The following is a 22,922-nucleotide window of genomic DNA, read 5'->3' on the forward strand; positions in this document are numbered from 1 at the left end:
CTGTTAAGTTCAGCTTATTTAGAAATATCTTAATCACCGTGCTGGCTCAGCTTTCAACTGCAATCATCATGAAAATCAAAACTTATTTTCACTTTAATAATTAAAAAAAAAAAGAAGGAAAAAAGTAAAACCAGAAGAAAATGAAGTAAAATAAGAAGAAAAAGTAGTAAAACAAGATAAGAATAGAATTAAATATTTAAATAATAATAAAAAATGCTCCATCTACATTAATCTGCTCATTCTTTGCTTTATAAACCTGTTAGCATTCAAAGACAGTTATTTGTTGTAGTTGAGCTTGTAAGCACACGGAGAACATGCAAATTCTACACAGGAAAGACTTTTTAAGTGTTGACTCATAGACCTTGCTGTGAGGCTATTTTAATTAACATTGTATTGATAATACTTCCTTAAATTGGAACATTTTCATTTCTTTAACTTAAAAAACAGGAACAAAAGTTTTTTTTTTTAAGCAGAACTTGTGAATTTTGATTCAAACAATGTGTCAGTCTTTGTTTTTTTGCTTCAAGAGAATAAATAAATACATAATTCTGGAGAGTTTGTGGCTTTAAGCTCAACGGAGGAGAATATGTAGATGTGCTGGTGGCATTAATCAGCATGTTTCCATCAGATGAAGGGCCACGAAAATAAAAAGTTTCCAATGAAGATCATCCAGGTAAGGTTCCTTTAGATGAAATATTTCCATCGTGTTAAAAGTTCAGAGATTGTTGATCCTTTGTCCTTCTCACATGTCACGTGACTACGTTTCCTCCTGTTCGCGGATCTGTGGAACCTCTAAGGAGACGATGGTCTGACCCGTCAGCCTCCGTTCCCTGCATGAGGACATTACACCAGGGTTAATAAGATTTATTTATGTTGATTAGTACACATCACTGAGAAAGTATCCACTTTACAGAGGAACCTCGCAGAGCATTCATCCTGTGCTTATTTTAATCTTATTTACATTTTTCTGCCTTGTGTGCTGCTATTATGTCAAATCAACCCACTTATTTCACATATACCTCCATCATATTTAATGTTTGCAATTTATCCTTTTTCTAGAGCATCACGAAAGCATTTATAAATGTTTTTCTGATTTCAATGTGTGACTTTATGGCAAACATAGGCAACTGGCGTTCCAGACAGAAGGAAAAACACAAAGAATATTCTAAAATGACTGTAAAAACAGACACTGTTCTTTCCTGAATGTACAGTATGTTCAGATTGGTCATTATTTTAAATACTGAATGAATGTTGATGATGTGAAAATCACATTTTTCGTGGCCCCTGCTGTGATAAAAGTTTGCTTTAGACCCCAAAAGGTATTATCGTTAAGTTGAAAAGTCCACATGCTTGTTGGAAAAGTTTGTGAATAATATCCACTGTTATCCAGGAGCTTCATTATTTTGGTCATAATAGATCTTAAAGATGTAAATCCTTGTTTTAATCAGAAATAAATTGGGTTAAAAGTGACCAAAAATGATGGAAAAGGTGGTGAAATTGTATTATATTTGGGGGTAATGTAATTTAAAAATTAAGAACAATTAGTTTAAACAGGCAAGTAATGGTGACAAGTCGTGAATGAGGTTAAATTGGCAAAAGAGGTTCAAAGTGCCAATAATGGGTCAACATATGTGATATTAGGTGGTAAAAGTGGTGGAAAAGGTTTTTACGTTCTTAAAATGTGCAGAAAAGGGATTGACATTTGATGGAAAAAATATGGAGAAAAAAAAGTGATGGAAGTTTGGTGTAGTTGTAGAAAAGGATAAAAATGTGCTCAAATAACAAAAATATTCCTAGTTCCTTGAAGGCATCTGGGGACCCCCTCCAAGTGTCTTGTGACCCCAAATTTAACCCAGAATTGTATTTCAAAATACATTTTTAAATATTGAGATTTATATCGAGATATGAGTTTTGGTCCATATCGCCCAGCTTTACTCATCATACCTGCTTGGATGGTGCTTGTGAGTCCAGCCCAGAACCCTCTTTAGGTACCACACACAGCATGGGAACCTGTGGCCCAGTTTTTCCAGCAGCTCCTCTTTGCGCAGCCCGTAGACCACCGGGGCCACGCACTGCGCTAGGCTGAAGAAGGTGAAGCTGACCACGGCCCACAGCTCCTTAGCGTCCCGCTGGATCACGCCCCGCTTGTTGAGACTCGTCAGGGCGAAGTTAACAAAGTTTGGTAGGATGTAAACGGTCAGCTGGGCAAAGTGGAGCGCGATGGTTCTGCACCCGGCCTGGTTGTGCCTCGTGAGGAGCCCGAGCTTGCGCCCTTCCATCAGGATCCTGGTGTAGCTGTAGAGAATGATGAGGGCGCACACGGTGATGAAGACCACCTTCTGCAGCTCGCCCTTCCTCAGCTGCTGCCCCCCACACTCCCCTGGAGCCTGGTGGTTCTCCTGCTCCTGGTGCAGAACTGTGACCGGTATCAGCAGGGACACTACCCAGGTGATCAGCCCCAGGATCCAGGGCCAGCGCCCGGCACAGGGCGCGCCGCTGTAGCGCAGCGGGTGGCACACCGCGCAGAAGCGGTCCAGGGCCATGACGGTGAGGGTGAGCAGGATGTTGGAGGCGCTGCTGATCAGCACCGAGATCATCGCCAGGCACGCGGCGCGCACTGGCCGGGCGCGGAGGTGGATCAGTAAGTAGAAGAGGCTGCTGGTGCCCAGGTGGAGCAGAGCCGACAGAAGCAGCTGCAGCAGCAGCACGAAGCGGGCATGGCGCCGCAGGCAAGGCTCGGACACGATGGTCCAGGTGATGATGAGGTTGAAGAAGAGCAGCGCCGAGAAGGACACGGTGGACACGGAGAAGCGCACAGAGGCGTAATCAGAGCCACCTGTGGAGGTGTTCAATGACGTCATTCCTCAGCAGGTGAAGATCCTGAAGGGAAGAAAGTGAAAGATCTGTCCATGATCCACCATGTCTGTCTGTCTGTCTGTCATCACTGCTGCTTTTCTGATGACTCACTGATTCTCAGTGGGAGGTTCTTCACTTTTTATCATAAGTGTGAGTAAAGGTATCTGTACTGTACCTTTTCAAAGCAACTATCTGTGCTTTCTAATCCTTACATTTTAAAAATGAGTATAGTACTTTGAAGATCTTCAAAGATGACGTCACGACGTAAAAAGATGCAAATATTTTCAACTTTCAAAGCTGTTCTGGATTTTATTGAGCATTTGTTTTGACACATTTTATTTACAATTTTTTTAATATATATTATGAGTGCTAAATTCTCCAGGTGTTCAAAGGTAACAGATTTAACTTGTTTCCATGTACCAGTGTTCTACAAGTACTTAAAAAAATAAAATATATGGAATATGCTGGTTCTAAAACCCTGTCTTATTATTGAAGGGACATTTGTTTTTCTTTCTTTAGTGTTCTGTACTTTTTTTTTTTTTAACTTTTACTCAAGTAAGAGAATAACTTCAATACGTTTACCAGTCATTAAAAAGATTGAGAACCACTAATAATAATAATAATAATAATACATTTTATTTGAAGATCAGCGTCTTTCACATCACCCACGGTCACTAAACAGTGCATGATGAAACCACAACAGCATAGTATAAAACCACAATAAAATTTAAGCTAAAACAGTATAAAAACAACAGTAAAAGTAAAGCTAAAACACAGGGACAGAGCAGAGGATTGTAATGGCATTCTGCTGCCCCCTACTGTTCAAAGTAGAAACTACACGTTTCACCAGACTACAGGAAAGTGCTGCTTTTTTTCTTCTTCTTCTTCTTTTTTTTTTTTTTTTTTTTTTTTTTTACAGTTACAGTTTACAGATAAATTGCGCATGTTTTGTAATTATTGATGACACATTCCTGCATCAAGCATGCCCAGTTTGAATAGTATTCTGCTCTATATTTATTACTATAAAAAGATTTTCCTTAAAATACAGGCACTCATCCATACACAGAAGTACAATTCAGATTACTTGCCTGTATTACAAATGTGTGGATCTGTTTTAACTACTTATCTATTTTCCTAAAGATGATAAACTGGTATGTCTTGGCCATGACCCCTAAATTTATTTATTTATTTTTTACTGCTTTCAAGAAACCAGGAATTTTTCCATTGAACTGCAATCTAGGACTTTATAAAACGCTTGGTTCCCCCTTTTTTTTTTTATCTCTCTCTCTTTTTTCAGTAAAACGAAACTAAAGAATAACCAAATATGCACAACGAAAAAAAAAAGGGGAGCCGCATCACAACAGCAAAAGCAAAAAAAAATAATACATGCACAACCCAGAGAAGTATGGAGGAGCAATTCTGATATAATTAATAATCCATAAATAAATATTAACATATATATGCCATAAATAAATAAATAAATAAATAAATACATATATATGCCATAAAAATAAATTACTTAATAGTTTAATGTATTTCATAATAAATAATAGATAATAGATACGAATTGTGTTGGTTTTGTAAAAAAATAAAAAAAATAAAAAACCCGAAACAGTTAATAATTAAACTTGTTATGACTTGTAATGGTAGTAAATGCAACGGTAGTAGGTGTGGTGAAAGTGAAGCAGCGGAGTGTTACTAAGAAGAAATAGAAACTCTTCACAAGGCACTACTTATAACTTTACATCCGAACCGTTATCATTGCGACAGCATCACGTTGTTCTTCCTCCGTTTGAATTCACTGGAAAGAACTGAGAAGGTAAGTAAATATCAACTTATTAATGCTGTTTTTGTGTTTAAAACAGTGTAGTTAGTTTATTCTGTTGCAAGAATGTAATTTTGCATCGATGAAGTGATTGGTTTTTACCTGTGTAGGCCAATTGCTTCAGACTTTAACACGAATAAACAGAAAACAAAAACATTATATCGAGATGTAAGGCACCACAACTAAATTAATTGACAAACTGGCGCCAAAAAATGGTAAAAAAAAATAAATAATAATAATAAAGATTATTTTTGTACCACATTTATTAAGTACATGACAAGATTTAGTGCACATTATTGAAAGTAACACATTCACAAGCTAAAATCTCCGTGTCTGTTTGTGAGTGAAAAAACATGAAAAAAGGTTTTTTTTTTTTTTTTAACTAAAGTAGAATTTTAAATAAACGATTAAACGCTTTCTTTATCTTTTTTTTTTTTTTTGGCCCAAGACTTGTATCAACACTTTCGATAAGGACTAAAAAGTCGCTGCACTTAACACTTAATTAGCATCATGTGTTCAGAGCTAGCTAACAGCATTAGCCAATCAAAAATCACAAAATGTAATGTTTCTTCTAATATTAATAATTACAAATAAATGAGTGACCTCAGTATGTAAAGATATGAACCTTAAAGCATTACAATCCATAGGAGAAAAAAAGTTAATTAATTCATGCCGTAACTTTAACTTTAAAACGTCTTTATTACATATTTATTTGTGAACATGTGACTAATCTTATTTTACATTATGTAGGCCAGTGGTTCTCAACCTTTTCAGTTAAAAGTTGCAAATTAGAGTGGCCAAAAATAGACAGAAAAAGTGGTTAAAAAAGGGTTGAAAGTGTCAATATTGGCAAAAAAAAAAAGTAGGACTAATTAGTATGAACTGGCAAAGGGGATGAAAAATTGTGAATGTGGTTAAATTGACAAAAAATAAGCATGAAATATGGTGAAAGGAGGGGAAAAGTCACAATATTGTGTCAACTTGTGTGAAATTGGGTGGAGAAAGTGGTGGAAAGAGTTTACGAGTGCCAAAATATGTCTTGAAAGTGGCAAAAATGTTCAGAAAAGGCATTGGAATTTAATGGAGAAGTTGCATGAATGGGAGTAATGTTGCAAAAATGCATTAAAAGGAGCAAAAATATGGTGAGAAAAAGTGATGAAAATAGGTTAAATTATGGCAAGTTTGGTGTAGTTGCAGAAAAAGGGTTAAAATAAGCAAAAAATTGCTTCAAATTGTTTAAACAATGTTTTTTGGGTCTAAAGCACATTGACTAGTTATTACTACAACATAATAGTAATTCTCAAATGAAAGAAACAAATAGGGACTCAATGATGGATACACAGAATATATCAAAAGATAATGTAACACAAAACCTTTAGAAATATTATTATTTTTCTACTATGTTGTCATCTTCATCTTAAAAGCACAAAACGAAACAGCAACAGGGTATTATTAATCTCTGAAGCTGCGCTGAAGGTTGCAGTGGAAACATGTAAGTTAACCACAGTTGAGGTTTTCGAAACTCCCAATTATTTCAAAAACATTCATTTAAAAAAAAAAAAAACCAAACAGGATGTGAAACCAACCAGTGTAACATTTTTACTCATTTCCTGACATATTCTAATGGGGTTGAAAAAAATACAATAAAACATAGAATTGTTGGAAAAACACACTTAAATAAACATTTTATTTTTTTTTATTATGTGTTTACTTCTTTATTCTCTGTGTTTAATGTTCTTTGGTGCCTTGCAGACATGGCCTACGTGCAGCAGCCCACCCAGGTGGTGACGGTGGTCTCCACCACTCAGTCTGCCGGAACCTGGAGCACCGGCTTATGTGACTTCTTTTCTGACATGGAAACCTGTAAGAACACTCCCATCATGGAGGGCTGGACTGTCCTTTTATTCTTTAGTTCCTCTTAGACTGCAGGCAAAAATGGCCAAGATCCGATTTTTTTTTTTTTAAAGCAATGTGAACACTCAAATCTGGCTCATATCTGATTTTTTCAGATCAGATTCAAACAACTTTCATATGTGGTCTTGAATCAGATACAGATCGGATTCTCAGGTTGGGCTATAGGACTCACAACTCCACTCGTTCTTCTTGTTCTTGTCGTTGTGTACACTAGTTAAAATGGCGACTCCTCTGTTATTCGTGAACGGATCGGGCTGAAATTTGGTCGGTATAATCTATGGATGTGTACGCATTGACGCTCGGAGCCCGATTTCTGATTTGGGGCCCCATAAGAAAAAAACAAAAGTCGATTACTCATTAATTTGGTTGGTCGACCAAGACTATGGCTCGTGTAGCGATTAAGGCAGACATACACTGTGCGATTTTTTGACTCTATTTTTGGGATCGTGCGAGTCTCTGCTAAATCGTGTGTCGTGCATCGTGTAGTATACATGGGGTCACGAGAAGCGATTAACACCTCACGACCAGCTCCCGATCAGCAATCGTATGGTCGTATGGAAATCAAACACATTCGAAATCCGTTCGCTCCTCGTGAGGGTATCGCACAGTTGAAGCAGTGCCACGGACGAGCTTACCTTAAACTCTCACACTGCGCATGCATGCGCGAACACCGTAGGACCGCTGTAGAAATGATGGACTGTACTGCCCACGTCTGTCCAGAGAGTTCCTGGTCCATCACGTTGGTGTCTTTTCTTTTTTAAAGCTTTTTTTGCTGAGATTTGCAAGAGTCTCTCCACTTCCTGATTCTTCTTCTTTGTCTGTTTTAATGGCGACGCTTCAAGAGTTCTTCTTCTTCTTCTTCTTCTTCTTCTTCTTCTTCTTCTTCTTCTTCTTCTTCTTCTTCTTCTTCTTCTTCTAATTTGTACGTTGCATTTCCAGAAACAAAACCCCGACGTGTCGTGTATGAACGTAGAGTGTGAGCAGTCAGATCGTGGCAGAGTGTCGGTCCGTACAGTGTGAGAACATGCGTCGACCAAAAAAAAAAAAAAAAAAAAAAAAACGGCGAATGGAAGAAGAAAAAGAAAACGGAAAACGAATGGTCAGGTGCAGAGGAGGACGAGGAGAAAGAAAAAGAGAGACAATAATTTAGTTTTGAATTTTTGTGGCGCCGATTTGCTTTTAAACACAGACCATTTATGATCTGAACCTTGTTCAAGCTTTGACCAGAACCCGACAAAGCAAAAGTGAAACCTACAGGTCTGACGGACGTGAGGTATTTATATCAGAGCCTGACCCGAAACCGACAATTAAAGCCTATTTTTTTTCCTCATGCAAATGACATATTTACGTTTGTTTTCGTGGTAAGCCTGCTTTTATTAATATACTGTTGATGTCAACACCAGATCAGCGCACGGGGAAACAAACACACGTCAAACACAGGTGCGCAGTGTGCCCGCAGAGTCAGCGGTGAATCTATTTACATAATCCTTGTATCAAATATAAGGATAATCCATGTTCTCGTGCAGAAACAGGATTGACTTACCAGTAGGGGTGAGTATTAGCAAGGATGTTGCAATACGATACATATCGCGACACTTGGGACACGATATACGATAATATCGCGATATATTACAATATTCTACCCAGTTAATCTCAAAATTAAACACAGAGATGAAAAATCAAGTTGCTGTATATGTTCATCAGAAGATATTGATCATTCAGAGGACAAACTGAGTCAAAACAATTTGCTTCAAAACATCCTATTTATTATTTATTAGTCGTGTTTTTGCACATTTTCCCTGAAAAAAAGAAAATGCAGTGTTACACACTGCCATCATAAAATAAAGTATAACAGTAGAATTTCTCCTATTGTGTCAGTTTAAACACTGATCTGAACAGATTATATGAAAATAAAATGTCTGTACATACATAAATATTGCAGACACTACACACTGCCAGCATAAACCATCAAATAACCATGGCAACACATTGAAACCATTGTAATCACCACTGAAATATTGCACAAATACACAAAAATATTAATTAAATATTTAAAAAAAATTAAAATTGGCACTCAAAAAATTGTGATATATCGTGAAATCGTTTAGATTTTTTCCACACCCTTATTTAATAGCGGATGCGTGTTTCAAGCCTGTCTGAATGAGTTCCCTCTGTGCTCTGATCTGCTCTGAGGTCAGCGTACAGCGCATTTACAGTTGAAGCGCAACACTTTTTTTGTTGCTGATCATAGAATCATGTTTAGGCATTAAATACATTATATTGATATTTAATCCTTAACACCTATGTAAGTGCATTGCATTTTTTATTTATTTATTTTTTTTTTACGGTATTGAAACTGATACTGTTGCTGGTCGACCACGACAGCATCGACCAATTAGTCGACGAAACGACCAAAGTTGGCAGCCCTAAATATTATTACTACGGTTGGTGGTACCGAATCATTGACACATACTAATATATGAATGGGCCCTTTACTCCGACCCTATTTTTCAAATCAGTACTCCTCCGTTAATGCTCGTTGAATCGGGCTGTAATATGACATGGATATTTTATGAGCGGATGTCAAGAGCCTTTTCCGGTAATTTCTAAATTTATCGGAACATAGTCGTGTGATATATCATTTCAAAGGAAATTCAACGTAGATTATCATTTTACGTCGCACAAATTTATTTGGTGGAACCGAGTCTTTTCACTGAATTCTCGGGAACGTGGTACGTGCTATTCGGCGCGGAGACGTTCCTCGGGGCCGGTCGTAGTTCATCCGAACTTGTTTTCAATGCGACCTCAGTGTAAACGGCCAATGGCGGATTTGATGCGCGTTTGTTACGTTGACGTAATGACATCAGTATCAGCTGTAGCAGTGAGTGCAGCAGGCTGTGCGCTGTCGTCTGGACCAGAGAGGGACAGGGTCAGGCTTGGAGCACCCACTGTTCACTCAATCCCTTTTCTGCACAAGAACATGGATTATCCTTATATTTGATACGTGGATTATGTAAATAGATCCACTGTCTCTTGCCAATACTGCGCACCTGTGTGTATTTGATGTGCGCTTGTTTCTCCGTGCGCTGATCTGTTCTATGTTATTGTTAATAAAAACGTAAATATGTCATTTGTATGAGAAAAAAAGGTTTTAATTGTCGGTTTTGGGTCTAACGTAGCCTATGAGATTTTGAATGGACTTTGGTGTGATATTAATGTTTCTACACTATTCACAGTAAAACAGGTTAGTTTAAGCTAATTTGCTGCTCAGATGAGTTGTTCCACACACACCTGCACCTCATCATCCTAACGTATACATATTTGATGGCGTGTGTGTGTGTGCTTCCCTGCAGGTTGCTGTGGGTTGTTTTGCTTCCCGTGTATGCAGTGTCAGACGGCCAGTCTCCACGGCTGGTGCTGTTTTATGCCTCTCCTGGACGTCTGTGGCTCGGTGACCTGCGGCCTCATGTCATCCATCAGAGAGCGCCACGGCATTCAAGTGAGAACTCACACAGTTAACATGACATTAAATGACTGTTTAGCTATATAAAATATTTAAAGCATTTCTCATTTTTAACGTACGTAGGACATATGAGATAGAATATATCAACACAAAGTGGTTTAAAACTGCTTCTCTGGCAGATGTAGTGCTTTAATATTTGTCAGAATATTAGTATAGAACAGTGGCGGATGCTTTAAGACTACAAGGGAACCTCAGCTTCCCCTAAAATCAGTGGTCAAATATGTAGTGTTGTGTGTACATTTCATTGACTAAATATATGACAGAACACATGTATGTTTAGTTCAGAATCAGCTTCTTATAACAGGAAACTGACAGTGACAGCGTGACGTTCTTCATTCATTACCGCAGCGCCACAGTGTTAATAAACAGTGGTGAAGTTCAGCTTCAATTGACTTCAATGGGAGAGGATTTAGTGGTTGATCCACTGCAGTCAAACTAGACGCTCATTGGATAAATGCTCGGTTATGACGCACTTAGTCCCGCCCATCGGACGCCGGGCTTCACAGGAGGTCTATGGAGCAGTGGGCTGGATCTGTCTGTTCCGGACGCTGGAATAATGGATGATGATTGGATGATCTGTCTCAGGCTAATTCAATTTTGATTGACAGCAAAATGAGCCAATCAGAGAGTATGACGTTGTAAGCACACAGGCGGGTTTTTCAAATATTTCAGTCCGTTGCTCTGTGTTGACACGGAGACTTTGCTGATCCTCTCATAGCGAATCAACTTCTGACAAACCTAGTGTCTGTTTTTGGTGTTTGTGGAGACTGTTACTGCTTGTGTTGTGAGACTTTTGACCAAACACTCACACTCCAGCGCGCAGCAGCTGCGCGCGTGCGTGCGTGTGTGATAATCTACAAATAGTTGTTGACAACAAAATGTGAATTCTACTAGAATTCACATTTAAATAAGCAGATACATTTTCTGAAGTAGGCAGAAAATGAGTTTCCCCTGCATGAAAGACCAGCAGCCATCACTGGTATAGAACTAATATCAGAAAAGAACTGAGCAGCTTTTCACGCTGACAAAAACCACAGAGGACCCAGTTTTTTGTTTTTTTTTAAAAAAACACACACACGACACGCTTTAATCTTCTGCAGATTCGATGTGGTGATACAGCGCAGAGCGGAAATGCCGACAAACAGAAAATGGCAATTTAAATGTGTGGTGTATCAGTTAAACTGGTGATCATATAGCACGTTTAAAGAGCCAAGACTTACCAAAGTGCTTTACAATAAATAAAAAAAAAAATAGGCAAAACAATAAAACAGATAGGTGGTGAAAAAAACTGTCACAAATATGTACACAACACACAATATGCAGCAAAAAAATAAAGTCACGTAGTGTTGCCAAAAGGCGTGAGGTTTAGTTGCTGCCAGTCGCAGATCATCAGATCACACGGCTATGCATCACCTCTCAGTTCATTAGAACATTGGTCCACAGGCCAGAATCCAGCCACACGTTATTTTTATTTCACATTTCCTTAACATGGACGCACAGTCACATTAAAGCCGTATAAAGTTAATCATGCACAGGTTCCACATGCACTGCATTAAGAGCTTATGACAAAATGTTCCTGTCCACAGCAGGCCTGTGAAGGTCATTTAAAACATTAAAGATGGGTGATAATAATACAAATAAAGTTGCGTGTTCACTAGTCCAAGACTAACCCTCCCCTGGGTGATCAATGAATTACAAATACATATTGCATTTTTGAGGTTAAAAAAAAAAGGCAGCAGAGGAAACACACTTTGACTACAGTTGTCTGATGTTTATGTTGTCCAGCGCTAAATTTACAATATTAAACAATCCTTTTTGTGGGTCAGATGGTCCTTCCATCCTGAAAGTAGTCAATAGGCCTGGGCAATATACAGTATCGAGAGTCGAGATATAACGAGATTTCTATTTTGGCGATATAGGAAATAAAATATCGCCTATATACTTTTATTTTATAGTTTATTTTTTATTAAAATACTCTTTTTTAGGAGTCACTGCTTTCACTACTTCTCAGAACAGCACGGAAAGCTCAGTTAGATGGAATTCTGAGTGCGTCCTAAGTAACCCAGACCTTCCCCTAAACAAGCCACACTACAGAACTCACTCACACGTGCTGTCCCTTTAGAAGAAAATAAAGCCAAAAGTGGCACACATTGTCCAGCTGTTAGTTAATGAATGTGCTCGTGTGACATTTTAACCCAGAAATATCTTTCTGGTCAGACTTTATTGAGTTAAAAATATCAAGATTTACATCGTATATTGCCATTTTGAGAAAAAATATAGAGATATTAATTTTGGTTCATATTGCGCAGCCCTAGTAGTGAATACAGTATGTATTCAGATGAAAAAATATCTCTGTAGCAGCTGTAAAAAACAAACAAAACATCAATAAACATAAAATAAAAAAATTAAAATAAACACCGATAAAAGTTTCCTCTTTGCTTTCAAGCTTGTGGGGGCGTGGCTTAGGACACAGGGCGGAGCTTAGAGGAGGTGTTGTAACACTGCCCTCCCTTTTTATATGTTTTTCCTTTTAATAAATTCTGGCGTACTTACCCTTCGTCGCGGGGGCTGGTGACAGTTACAATTAAGCAAAAGAATAAACGTAATTTTATTACTTTGGGTTTTTTTACAAGAGGAAAACATGCATAGACGTCTAAAAATGATTGCACTTTTTATAGAGTAAGAAGAGTATAGATTAAAAAAAAGAAAAAGAGGAGATAATGCTAGCTTTCTTAAACGATGGTCTGCACTTTGTTAATAAATGATAAATGGTTCATTATTTCTAACCGTAGCAGCCTCACAATAATCCACTTCCTTCCTCTCAGGGCTCGTTCTGTGACGACTGCTGCAAGGTCATGTGGTGCTACATGTGCGTTTGGTGCCAGATGCACCGTGAGGTGAAGATCAGGAACAGACAGCCACCCACCCAGACCGTGGTCACCACCCAACTTATGAGCGCCTAGGCAACCAACAATGCTGTTTGTTTTTTTCTTAAGAAAAGAGGCGAGTTTAAGATGTTTTGGCTTTGATGTTTTAAACACGTTTGGTTTGTAACGAGGCTTTGATCTGTTACTGAAGTATATACCATTTCACGCATAACTGTTTAAGTTCACTTCAAGAATGCTTTTCTTTTTTTTTTTTTACTGAAAAACTGCTTGGAAAAATAAACGCTTTTTTATATGTAGAAACCAGTTGTATTCTCTTGGTTTGTGTGGATGAGGTTCCTCCAGTTTGGATTCAATGATTTCTATTCTTTATTAAATTCTCAACCGATGCTTTAGTGGATGGATGCACGAACGAGGGTTTAAACACATTCATTTGTTAAATCTTTAACGTTAAATCAACGATTCCCAACCTTTTTTCAGGTCGTGACCCCCATTTTTTTTGTATCACAAATTTGTGGCGACCCCCCAGAGATGTATTTTTCATCGTGTGTGTTATGCTGCGTTACAAATACAGAGCGGCCAGGATTAGCGCATACAGTGACAATGATGATTTATTTAGGTCATATTTGAGAAAGCATAGAATACAGTTGTTTGAGATTGCGTATGGTGTTTTATTTTGAAAAACAACAATAGTAAAAATAAATCTAAACATTCTGATAACAGCAGGTAAAAAGACTAGAAGCAGACACTGGCTGCATCCACTCCCACGCATTTGAAGAGTGGAAAAACATAGTCAGTGACATTTATATCATAGAAAAAATCACATTCCCTCAATTTTAAATAGTTATTAAAGTAAAAGACATTTTTCCTTTTTATTACTGTTTTTAAATATGTGTAAACGTGACTGTTAATGTGTAAAACGTGAACCTTTGATAAATAAAGAATAAAAAATAAATAAATCTAATTTTACCTCCTAATTTAAAAAGGAAAAATAAATAAATACTAGACATTTCAGGTGTGTTAAACCCTTGTAAAAACATACATTTTTATTTATTTATATAGCACCTTTCTTACAAATTAAATTGTAGACTAAAGTGCGTCACAAAAAATACAAATAAAAATTGCTGATTTGATTGGAAAAAAAAAAAAGTTCAAAATGATTAAAAGAAAAGGTTGAGAGTAATGCACACAGAAGTAATTTAGTAAAATAAATAAAACAATATGACAAATAAGAACGAGTCAGAGATAAAAAAAAAAAAAAACAAAACAAAACAAAGCAGTGAAAAGAACAATTTTAAAATATAAAACATTAAAAATCAACCTAAAAATAATAATAAAGCACTATATAAAAGCCAGACTGAATAAATAGGTTTTTAGCATGCGTTTAAAAAATGGTGACAATCTTTAGTTTTGCTATTATAATATTTATAATATATAGTATTAAAAGAGGATCTGAGAGTCAGAAACTAAAACCATCTCTGATCTCTGACAGGTAGTGATTTATAAACTAACAAAATCTATTTAAAACACATCTTTTCTCTGAAACATCTGAGTCCATCAGCTCTGAGGGATTCTCTTTGAAGACCATGACTTTGATGACGTCACCATGTATTTTAAATAAATTAAAAATCTATCCTGCATGTTTTTATCACCTCTGCTCTGACAACACCTGAATCTAATGATGGTCTAATCACATGACTCACTGGATGCACCTGCAAACCTGCTTTTTAATTAGTATTATTCTAATATCAACACTTCTCTGGCAACTTGATGCTGAGTTGTTGGTCAATGTTTTCAAAATAAAAGCAGAATGTGGCATAAAATGATAGAAATGATGGCTTTATGTTGGACCGATGGTGCAGAAGTCAGGTTTTATACCCAGGTAAGACATAAGGAGACAATCTAAGTCCTCACAGGTGTAGGAAACAGGAAGAATCACAAAACAGGAACAGAAACACCACAAAACACAAAAGGAAAGTGAAGCAACATCCACTAAATAATGAACAACCACACCTGAGACAACGAGTGAAACCATGACTCGACAAAGTGGGTTTATTGTGTGTTTTTTTTAAGGCTTTTTGAAGCAAAGAGAAAGAAAAAGGAGTGTGTTAGTTTAGTCTTTTCTGTTCTATTTCTCTTTCTTACATAAATTGGACCATAGAGGGCGCTATTGGATTATTAGACAATCTCAAACTTGCTCCTTTTCATTGGTAAATTGTAGAAATGTTGACTTTTCTTCCTTAAACCACGTGTTCTCAACCTGGGGTCACCAGATGCCTTCAAGAAACTACAGGTAAGAACATTTTTTTTAAAAAAAGTAAATTTCAGCCCATTTTTGCAATTTTTCTGCAACTACACCAAACTTGCCATATTTTTAGCCTATTTTCATCACTTTTTCTTGTATTTTTGCTCCTTTTAATGCATTTTTGCTACATTATTCCCATTTCTGACACTTTTCCATCAACATTTTCGACACTTATAAACCATTTTCACTACTTTTTCCACCTAATGTCATATTTTGACCCATTAGTGTCACTTTTAACTTCTTTTCAACATACTTCATGCCTATTTTTTTGCTAAATTAACCACATTCACAATTTGTCGTGTCCATTATTTGCCAGTTTAAACTAATTGTTCCAATATTGACACTTTTAATCTTTTTTTTTTTTTTTTTTTAATCTGTTTTTGGCCACTCTAATCTACAACTTTTAACCAATTTCTGTTTTTTTTTTTTTTTTTTTTATAAAGAAAATCCCTTTTCCACCATTTTTAGTCACTTTTAACCCATTTTATGTCTGGTTAAAACAATGATTTACAATTTTAAAATGACTTGTGTGTGTGTGTGTGTGTGTGTGTGTGTGTGTGTGTGTGTGTGTGTGTGTGTGTGTGTGTGTGTGTGTGTGCGTGTGTGTGTGTGTGTGTGTGTGTGTGAAGTTTGTCACGGCAACTTCATGTTTTGACCCTATTGATCTATTGTGTATTTTTGTTTATATATATATATATAATGTAATTGAAGCGTGTGTTTTGTTCTCCCTCCAGTGCATGTGTGAGTTTGACAATGACCCATCAGCCACTTCAGCAGCATCAGAATGTCCACCGTCACCGTCCACCTGTGCCATGGCCACATGTTTACACCCGTGTCTGAAACACAATACAGTGATGAAGACGAGGAGTTATTATATATGTATCAGCATGTACAGTATGTTACCTCTGTGAGAGAGAGTTTAGAATAATGACCAATCTGAGTATTATAGCAGAGAAAATGTGTTTCTAGTCGTTTTGTGGGTATTTATGTTATCTGTTGTTTTTGATACCATTTTTCCTTACTTGTTTATTTTTTTTAGATTCTATTTTTTTTAATTCATTTTGTATATTTCACAAGACATTGGATGTGTGGGTTTTTTTTTTTTTTTTTGTCTTTTTCTTGGATTCCAGTCATTTTGTGCAGTTTTTAAATCATGCTTGTATTGTCCTTTTGTGTAGTTTTCATTTATTTATTTTAATTGTCATTTGGTCAATTTTGGTCTTTTTGTGTGTTTTTGAAATCATTTTGTTTGTGTTTTTATAGCCATTTTGTGTATTTTTCTTTACTTTTGTGTATTTTTGAAGTCATCTTGTGTATTTTACAAGATATTTTAATTTGTTTTGTGGTCAATTTGTGTGTTTTTGGTCATTAGTGTATTTATTCTTCAGTTTGCATTTATTAACTGTATTTTTTTACTTTTTGAGTTTTTCCTCATTTTGTGCAGCTTTGAAATCATCTTGTGTATTTTGTCCTTTTGTGTAGTTTCCCTTTATTTATTTTTATGTTTTTAATTGTGGTTTGGTGTATTTTTGTCATATTGTCTGTTTGAAATAATTTTGTGTTTTTATAGCCATTCTGTGTATTTTTCTTGACTTCTGTGTGTTTTTGAAGTCATCTTGTGTATTTTACAAGACATTTTATTTGTTTTATTGTCATTGTGTATTTTTTTAAATCATTTTTTGACATTTTGTGTATTTTTTCTTAAGTGATTTTGTGTAGCTTAGTTTTTATTTATTTTTTGTGTGTTTTTAGAAATGTGTATTTTTCCTAAAGTTTACGCTTTTTGTTGTAATTTTGATGTTTTTTTTGTGTTTTTGTGTCGTTTTCTGACAAATTTAGCCCGATGTTCTACATCTACTTTTCTGCAGGTTTAATAAATTAAAAAATAGTTGGTATTGAAATGTTCTACTGTGATTTTCTGCGCTCGGCCTCAGCAGCAGGAGGAGGATTTATCCAGGCCAATAAAAGGCACCTTCATGTCTAGACGACATCTGACGTGAAACGTTGCACTTCAAACACTAGTGTCAGCGCGCAGCCATAAAATGGACACTAATCCATCCTGTAAACGTGACAGAAAACGTCTAAAAATGATAAATGAACTCCTTCTTTTGCAGCAGTCTGGACTTTATTTCTCAACCAAGCGGAGGATTCAGGATGATGCTGCTCAGGAGAAAAAAACCTGCAGAAAGGTATTAAAAAAAAAGTTAATGACGGATGTATTTTTATATATATTTATATATCTGACGGCTAATGTGCATTTTCTTTTTTTTACGTTAGAAATTTGACTCCATTTGTGCACAAATCAATAGAAAAAGCAGCTAGATGTATAATCCAGTTGTGCGCGTATGAATTCTAACTGCATCTTCCTCTCCAGCTGTGCACAGATGTGTTGTGAAAGGTCAAAGGTCACCATCTGATCCACCCTCCCGTGTGTCTCTGCTACCTGACCATCAGACCACCCACGTTAGAGAGCAGAAACATGTGAGCAACTTTGTCTATCAGCGGAAAAACCTTTTTTTTTGTGTGGCTACAATAGTAGCTTACCACCACTAACTGTGGAGTGAAAGAATAATGCCATGTTAAAGCGCTTTGTGACCAAAAAAGTCACTGTATACTGTAAATCCAATGCATTATTCAATCATTGTTATTTTTTGCACCATATTCCCACAAATTAGCGTTCAAGTATTTACAGTATATGTTTAAAATAGAACAAAAGACAAGAAGTGAAACAGCAATAAACGGCTCAACTCCTCACAAATCATTAAGTTTGTTTCAATGCAAAAAAAGTCATTTTATTTAAAAAAAAAAAAAAAAGGATAGTTAAAAACAGACTTTCTTCATTTTCCAAATCCCAATGATATTCATTTAATGATTGTTTTTACTGGTATTTCAGCGCTGCAAGAAATGGTAACAATTCTGGATGAAACCACAATAAACTGTTTTATTTATTTAGCAAAACTCGTCACAAATTATTAAGTTTGGTTTCAATGAAAAAAACTTTTAGTTTTTGAAAAAGAATAGTCAAAATCAGAAATTCTTTTTTCCTCTTAATTGTATCCATTTCATGATTTTTTTTTTTTTTTTTAATTACTGCATGGTTTTTCAGGATATAGATATAGATATATAGATTTAGATATATATGGAAAAGTCAAAAACTACAAGAAATAGTAACAATTATGAATAAAACAACAATAAATAGCTTTATTTATACAGCAGCACTTGTCATAAGTCATTAAGTTTGGTTTCAATAAAAAAAAAACTAAAAAAAACTTTTAGATTTAAAAAAGAAAAGTCAAAAACAGAATTTCTTTGTTCCTTTTTTTCTTGTTATAATTTTAATTGTATCCATTTCATAATCTTTTTTAACACAAAAGTTTGGAGTATTTTAATCATTATTTTACTACTGGATATTTCAGTTTTTGTCCTTTCTGAGGTCTTAATAATTTTATTTATGCAATATACAGTATAAACTCATGTCTTTTATAATGTTTTTATTGGCCAAAAAACATGGCAGTTGAAGACTATTAAACAATATGTCTCTTCAATTTGAAAATTAAATGCGTATTTGCTAAGAAAACCCAAACATTTGTTTCTTAAAAAGTTTGGCAATAATTTAATTTATTATTATTACCGGGATTGATAATGTGTTGCTAAACTATAATAGAACATAGAACTCTTCAGTCCATTAAAGATACGAGACATACGACATATGCATTTAAGTTTTTTTGTATTCTTTTTTTTAATTAGCCTTGAGAATGAACAATTTATAAACTGTATAAAACAATTTATTTATTTCTTGATTAAAAATATTTGATTAATTGAGAAATATATTGTCGTACCGTTTTTCTTCTGTATTTCTGTTGTCATTTTGTTTTTTTGGGGGTGATTTTCTTGTCTTTTGTAATTTCATATCTTTTTTTGAGTCATTTTGTGTATTTGTGTTGTCATTTTGTGGGTTTTTTGTGCATTTTATTTTTTAAGAAAATAAATCAAATTAGCCTTCACACTATACTATATTTATTCATTAATTTCTTTGAAGCTTCCAAAAACATGATTATTATCAACTGTTAGCAGCAACATAATAAAGACCACCTGCTCCATTGTTAAAACCTGTAAATTACAATTATTTGTTGCTGATACTAAATAAATAAATAAATGAATAAAATGTGTATTTAGGGTCTTATAAACAGTTGAAGTTGTGCAAACTCAATGTAAACAGGAAATTTAATGCAGACAGAATCAGGAACATTAGTTTAAAGCAGGGATGAGAAACTCTATCACAGCGGGGGGCCACAAACATCTGATCCGAGGGCCACATGATCAATATTCATGTCAGCATTTAGAATAATGATCAATCAGAGCATTAACACAAAAGGAAAAATGTTTTGTTTTTTTTTGTCTTTGTGGTTTTGATGTTTTTAATCATTTTTTGTTGTAATTGTGTGTATTTTCCTGTCATTTCCTGCATTTTTGTTGTCGATTTGTGTGTTTTTGGAGTCATTTTGTATATTTCTGTTGTCCTTGTGTATTTTTTCTTGCTGTGTGTATTTTTGGGGTCATTGTGTGTTTTTTGTTATTTTTTCCTGTTCTTTCTTGGTGTAATTGTGTTTATTTTTCTGTCATTTTCTGCACTTTTGTTGTCTATTTGTACATTTTTTGGGTCACTTTCTGTCATCTTTGGAGCTTTTCTGTAGTGTGTTGTTTGTGTAGTCCTTCTGTTTCTTTAAGTGGTTGCTGTTTTGAGTCTTTCTGTGTATTTTTTGTGTGTTTTTATGTACTTTGTATTATGTTGGACAAAGAATATAAATCCTTTCAACTTCTTACGTTACAGTTTTCGGGGATTTGCTTTGGGTGGGGCTGCAAAAAAATTTAACTGAGGGCCACATGTGGCCCCCGGGCCGCCATTTTCCCATGTCTGGTTTTAAGGAACAGTGTGGTTTTTAAAGGGAAGCGATTCAAACTGACAAAAAGCAGCCTTGGTGTGTACGTGCAGGTGGGTGGTGAAAAAGAAGGAGAAGTGGGAATGTGCTCTAAAAAGGTCGGGGGGGGTGTGTGTGTGTGTGTGTGTGTAAGGGGGGGGGAGCCTGAAATTCAATCAGTAATGGTTCAGATCCAACTAGACGGGGTTCACCACACGGTTTTACTCTCCCATAAAAGTCCTGCACACACACACACACACACACAGCCTGACTTCACCCTCAGCACCTGTAGGAAGGGTTAGTGTTACCTCCAACCTTTCCCTCTTCTCTCCGTCATCACGAATCCACCCGTCTGGTCGAGCTGGGACTGTCACACTCACTCCCTCAGTCTAATTATATGTGGCCCCCAAAGTAAATGCACAAAATGATCTTAAAATGCACAAAACCACTGCAAGAATACAGCAAAATGACAACATTACGAAACAAAAATAATGCAGTAAAAGACAGAAAAAAACTCCAGAAACCCACACAACTGCTACAAAAATTTACAGAACCACAACGGAAATACACAAAACGAGAACAAAAACACACAAAGTGATGCAAAAAATATAAATTACCGTAAATGATGATAAAAGTACACAAAAAGACAAGAAAAACACCCAAAAACCCATGGTGCTACAAATAAAAATCACAAATACACAATATGACTCCAAACGAGATACATTTTACAGGAAAAATACACAAAAGGACAACAGGAACGCACATAATTAACAAACATACACGGAATGACAGAATAATGTATAATATATTCCGTAATAAGTGAAATAAATGACCTAAAATAATGCAATAAAGGTGTTTTACATCACACACAGTCAAGCCACACCTCCCAACATGACTTATATTATCTATCCGTCTGAATGATTGCTCATCTTTAACAAAGATAGTCTAGTTTCTACACTGTGTGTGTGATGCAAGGGCCACGTATAGAGAAATCACGTCAGTATTTAGTCTTAATCAATGTGAACATTATTATTGTTGCTTTAAGGGTTTACGGTCATTTATTGTTTTTCTCTCATTGGGTTTTTTCTCATTTTGTGAGTTTTTTTTCTCTCTCATTTTGTATATATTTATTGTTAGTGTGTTTATCATTTAGTGCATTTTTCTTGTTTTTTTTGTGTTATTTTGTATCCTTTTTTCAATCACATTTTGTCCATTTTTGTGATTTTTAAAAAATATTTTTATTTTATTTTGTGTTTTTTGTTGATTGTGGGTCTTAAGATCATTGAGTGATTTGGTTCTCCCATTTTGTAAGTTTTTGTTGTGATTTTGTCATTTAGGTTATTTATCTCTTATTTTGTGTAGTTTTGTTGCTGTTTCTGTGTGTTTTGTTTAATTCTGTGTGTTTGTTTTTGTTGTTTTCTTCTGGTAGCCGTACTAAATTAGTGGCAAGCGTCTCATGTCTGGATCAGACTGCGCTGTCAATTTAAAAACTACCTTAAAAGTACTTTATCGTTAATACATTAACATTTCTGTAAATGCGTATCTGTGAAACTATGGGTTTATTGTAGTTGTTCTTGTATTGCAATACCTTGTTCCTCATGAAACCTTCCAGAAATGACAGTAAATCACAGTAAACAAATAGAAAAAGTTCAACTGACTCTTTTTTTTTTTTTTTTTTTTTTTTTTTAACTCATTTCACCCAAAAATTCACTTTCACACTGTTGTGTGTCACGGCGTTGCTGCCTGGATGTAAGACATGCTTGATTAGTTCTAATCTGGCTGGGAGTCAAGTTGCTGAGTCGGCGGCGTGTCTGTATGGAAGGCATGTAGGCCCTGGATCACAGGGATTGACCCTGTGACCCTCAGGTTAACAGAAGCACCGTGTGCGTGCGTGTGTGTGTGCGTGTGTGTGCGTGTGCGTGTGTGTGCGTGTGCACCCTGAAACGTCCAGGTCTTGAACTTGGTGCCATTTAGTTTTGTGAATTTTAAAAAGTGAGAATCAGGGTTGGGGTCAATGACATTTTTCAATTATCCATGTTTAATTACAACTCAATTATGATTTTTTTCCCCCAATTACAATTACTTTTTTCCCCCTTAGAAAGTAAATTACAATTACATTTTCCATTACTAAAGTACAATTACCGAGGCTGAAATAAATAACCTAATAAAAGTTTAAACCTTCCTCTTGTGTTAGCTTTCTGTTAGCATCACTTATGCTAACGGGTCCTAAATTAGCTGTAAAATACACTGAAGACAAATATCTATCATCTGATTTATTTCGATCTATTGATTACCTTGTTAGACTTCCTAATCAATGAAAATATAGGTTTTAATATTTCTGGTGTGGACATCTGAGCCTTTTTTTCCAGCGATTTCAATTTATTTTTAATTATAAAATGTGTAAAGCTTCATATAAAACATATTTTAATAATTATTAACTACATATGTATAGAACTGTAACATGGTTCCCCAGATTTGCATTAAATTACAATTTTCTGAACTCAATTACAATTTAACTACGACAGCAACAGATTTGTGAAATTACAATTATAATTATGCCATAACTGTAATTAATTACAATTATAATTGGTGTGTGTAAGCAGTACTCTTGTTGAACTTTGGGGTCTTTTTCTGCACTGCAGCTAGAGCCACTCATAAAAAGTCACCTCTGCAGGCTGTAAACGTAGTAACACAC

General features: G+C 35.6%; 2 protein-coding genes across 2 annotated transcripts; one reads left to right on the forward strand and one right to left on the reverse strand.

The window, feature by feature from the left end:
- Window positions 1-507: 507 nt before the first annotated feature.
- Window positions 508-2,923, reverse strand: LOC114480295 (olfactory receptor 14A16). The gene is made up of 2 exons (XM_028474309.1): window positions 1,945-2,923; window positions 508-830 (listed from the first exon to the last, which is right to left on the reverse strand). The coding sequence occupies exons 1-2, from the start codon at window positions 2,859-2,861 to the stop codon at window positions 758-760; spliced, it is 990 nt and encodes a 329-aa protein (XP_028330110.1). The 5' UTR covers window positions 2,862-2,923; the 3' UTR covers window positions 508-757.
- Window positions 2,924-4,559: 1,636 nt separating this feature from the next.
- ponzr1 (plac8 onzin related protein 1) lies at window positions 4,560-13,231 on the forward strand. The gene is made up of 4 exons (XM_028474310.1): window positions 4,560-4,675; window positions 6,434-6,544; window positions 9,949-10,094; window positions 12,944-13,231. Exons 2-4 carry the CDS (start codon window positions 6,436-6,438, stop codon window positions 13,079-13,081), a joined length of 393 nt encoding a protein of 130 aa, XP_028330111.1. The 5' UTR covers window positions 4,560-4,675; window positions 6,434-6,435; the 3' UTR covers window positions 13,082-13,231.
- The last annotated feature ends 9,691 nt before the right edge of the window (window positions 13,232-22,922 follow it).

The sequence above is a fragment of the Gouania willdenowi genome, chromosome 18 (genome assembly GCF_900634775.1).
Source record: "Gouania willdenowi chromosome 18, fGouWil2.1, whole genome shotgun sequence".
Classification (NCBI taxonomy): domain Eukaryota; kingdom Metazoa; phylum Chordata; class Actinopteri; order Blenniiformes; family Gobiesocidae; genus Gouania; species Gouania willdenowi.

Coding starts and splice junctions, on each gene's coding strand:
- LOC114480295 (XM_028474309.1), bottom strand. CDS start 2,861: ATGACGTCATTGAACACCTCCACAGGTGGCTCTGATTACGCCTCTGTG. Junction 831..1,944: donor CACAAGCACCATCCAAGCAG/GTATGATGAGTA, acceptor GTCCTCATGCAG/GGAACGGAGGCTGACGGGTC.
- ponzr1 (XM_028474310.1), top strand. CDS start 6,436: ATGGCCTACGTGCAGCAGCCCACCCAGGTGGTGACGGTGGTCTCCACC. Junction 6,545..9,948: donor CTTTTCTGACATGGAAACCT/GTAAGAACACTC, acceptor GCTTCCCTGCAG/GTTGCTGTGGGTTGTTTTGC. Junction 10,095..12,943: donor GAGAGCGCCACGGCATTCAA/GTGAGAACTCAC, acceptor CCTTCCTCTCAG/GGCTCGTTCTGTGACGACTG.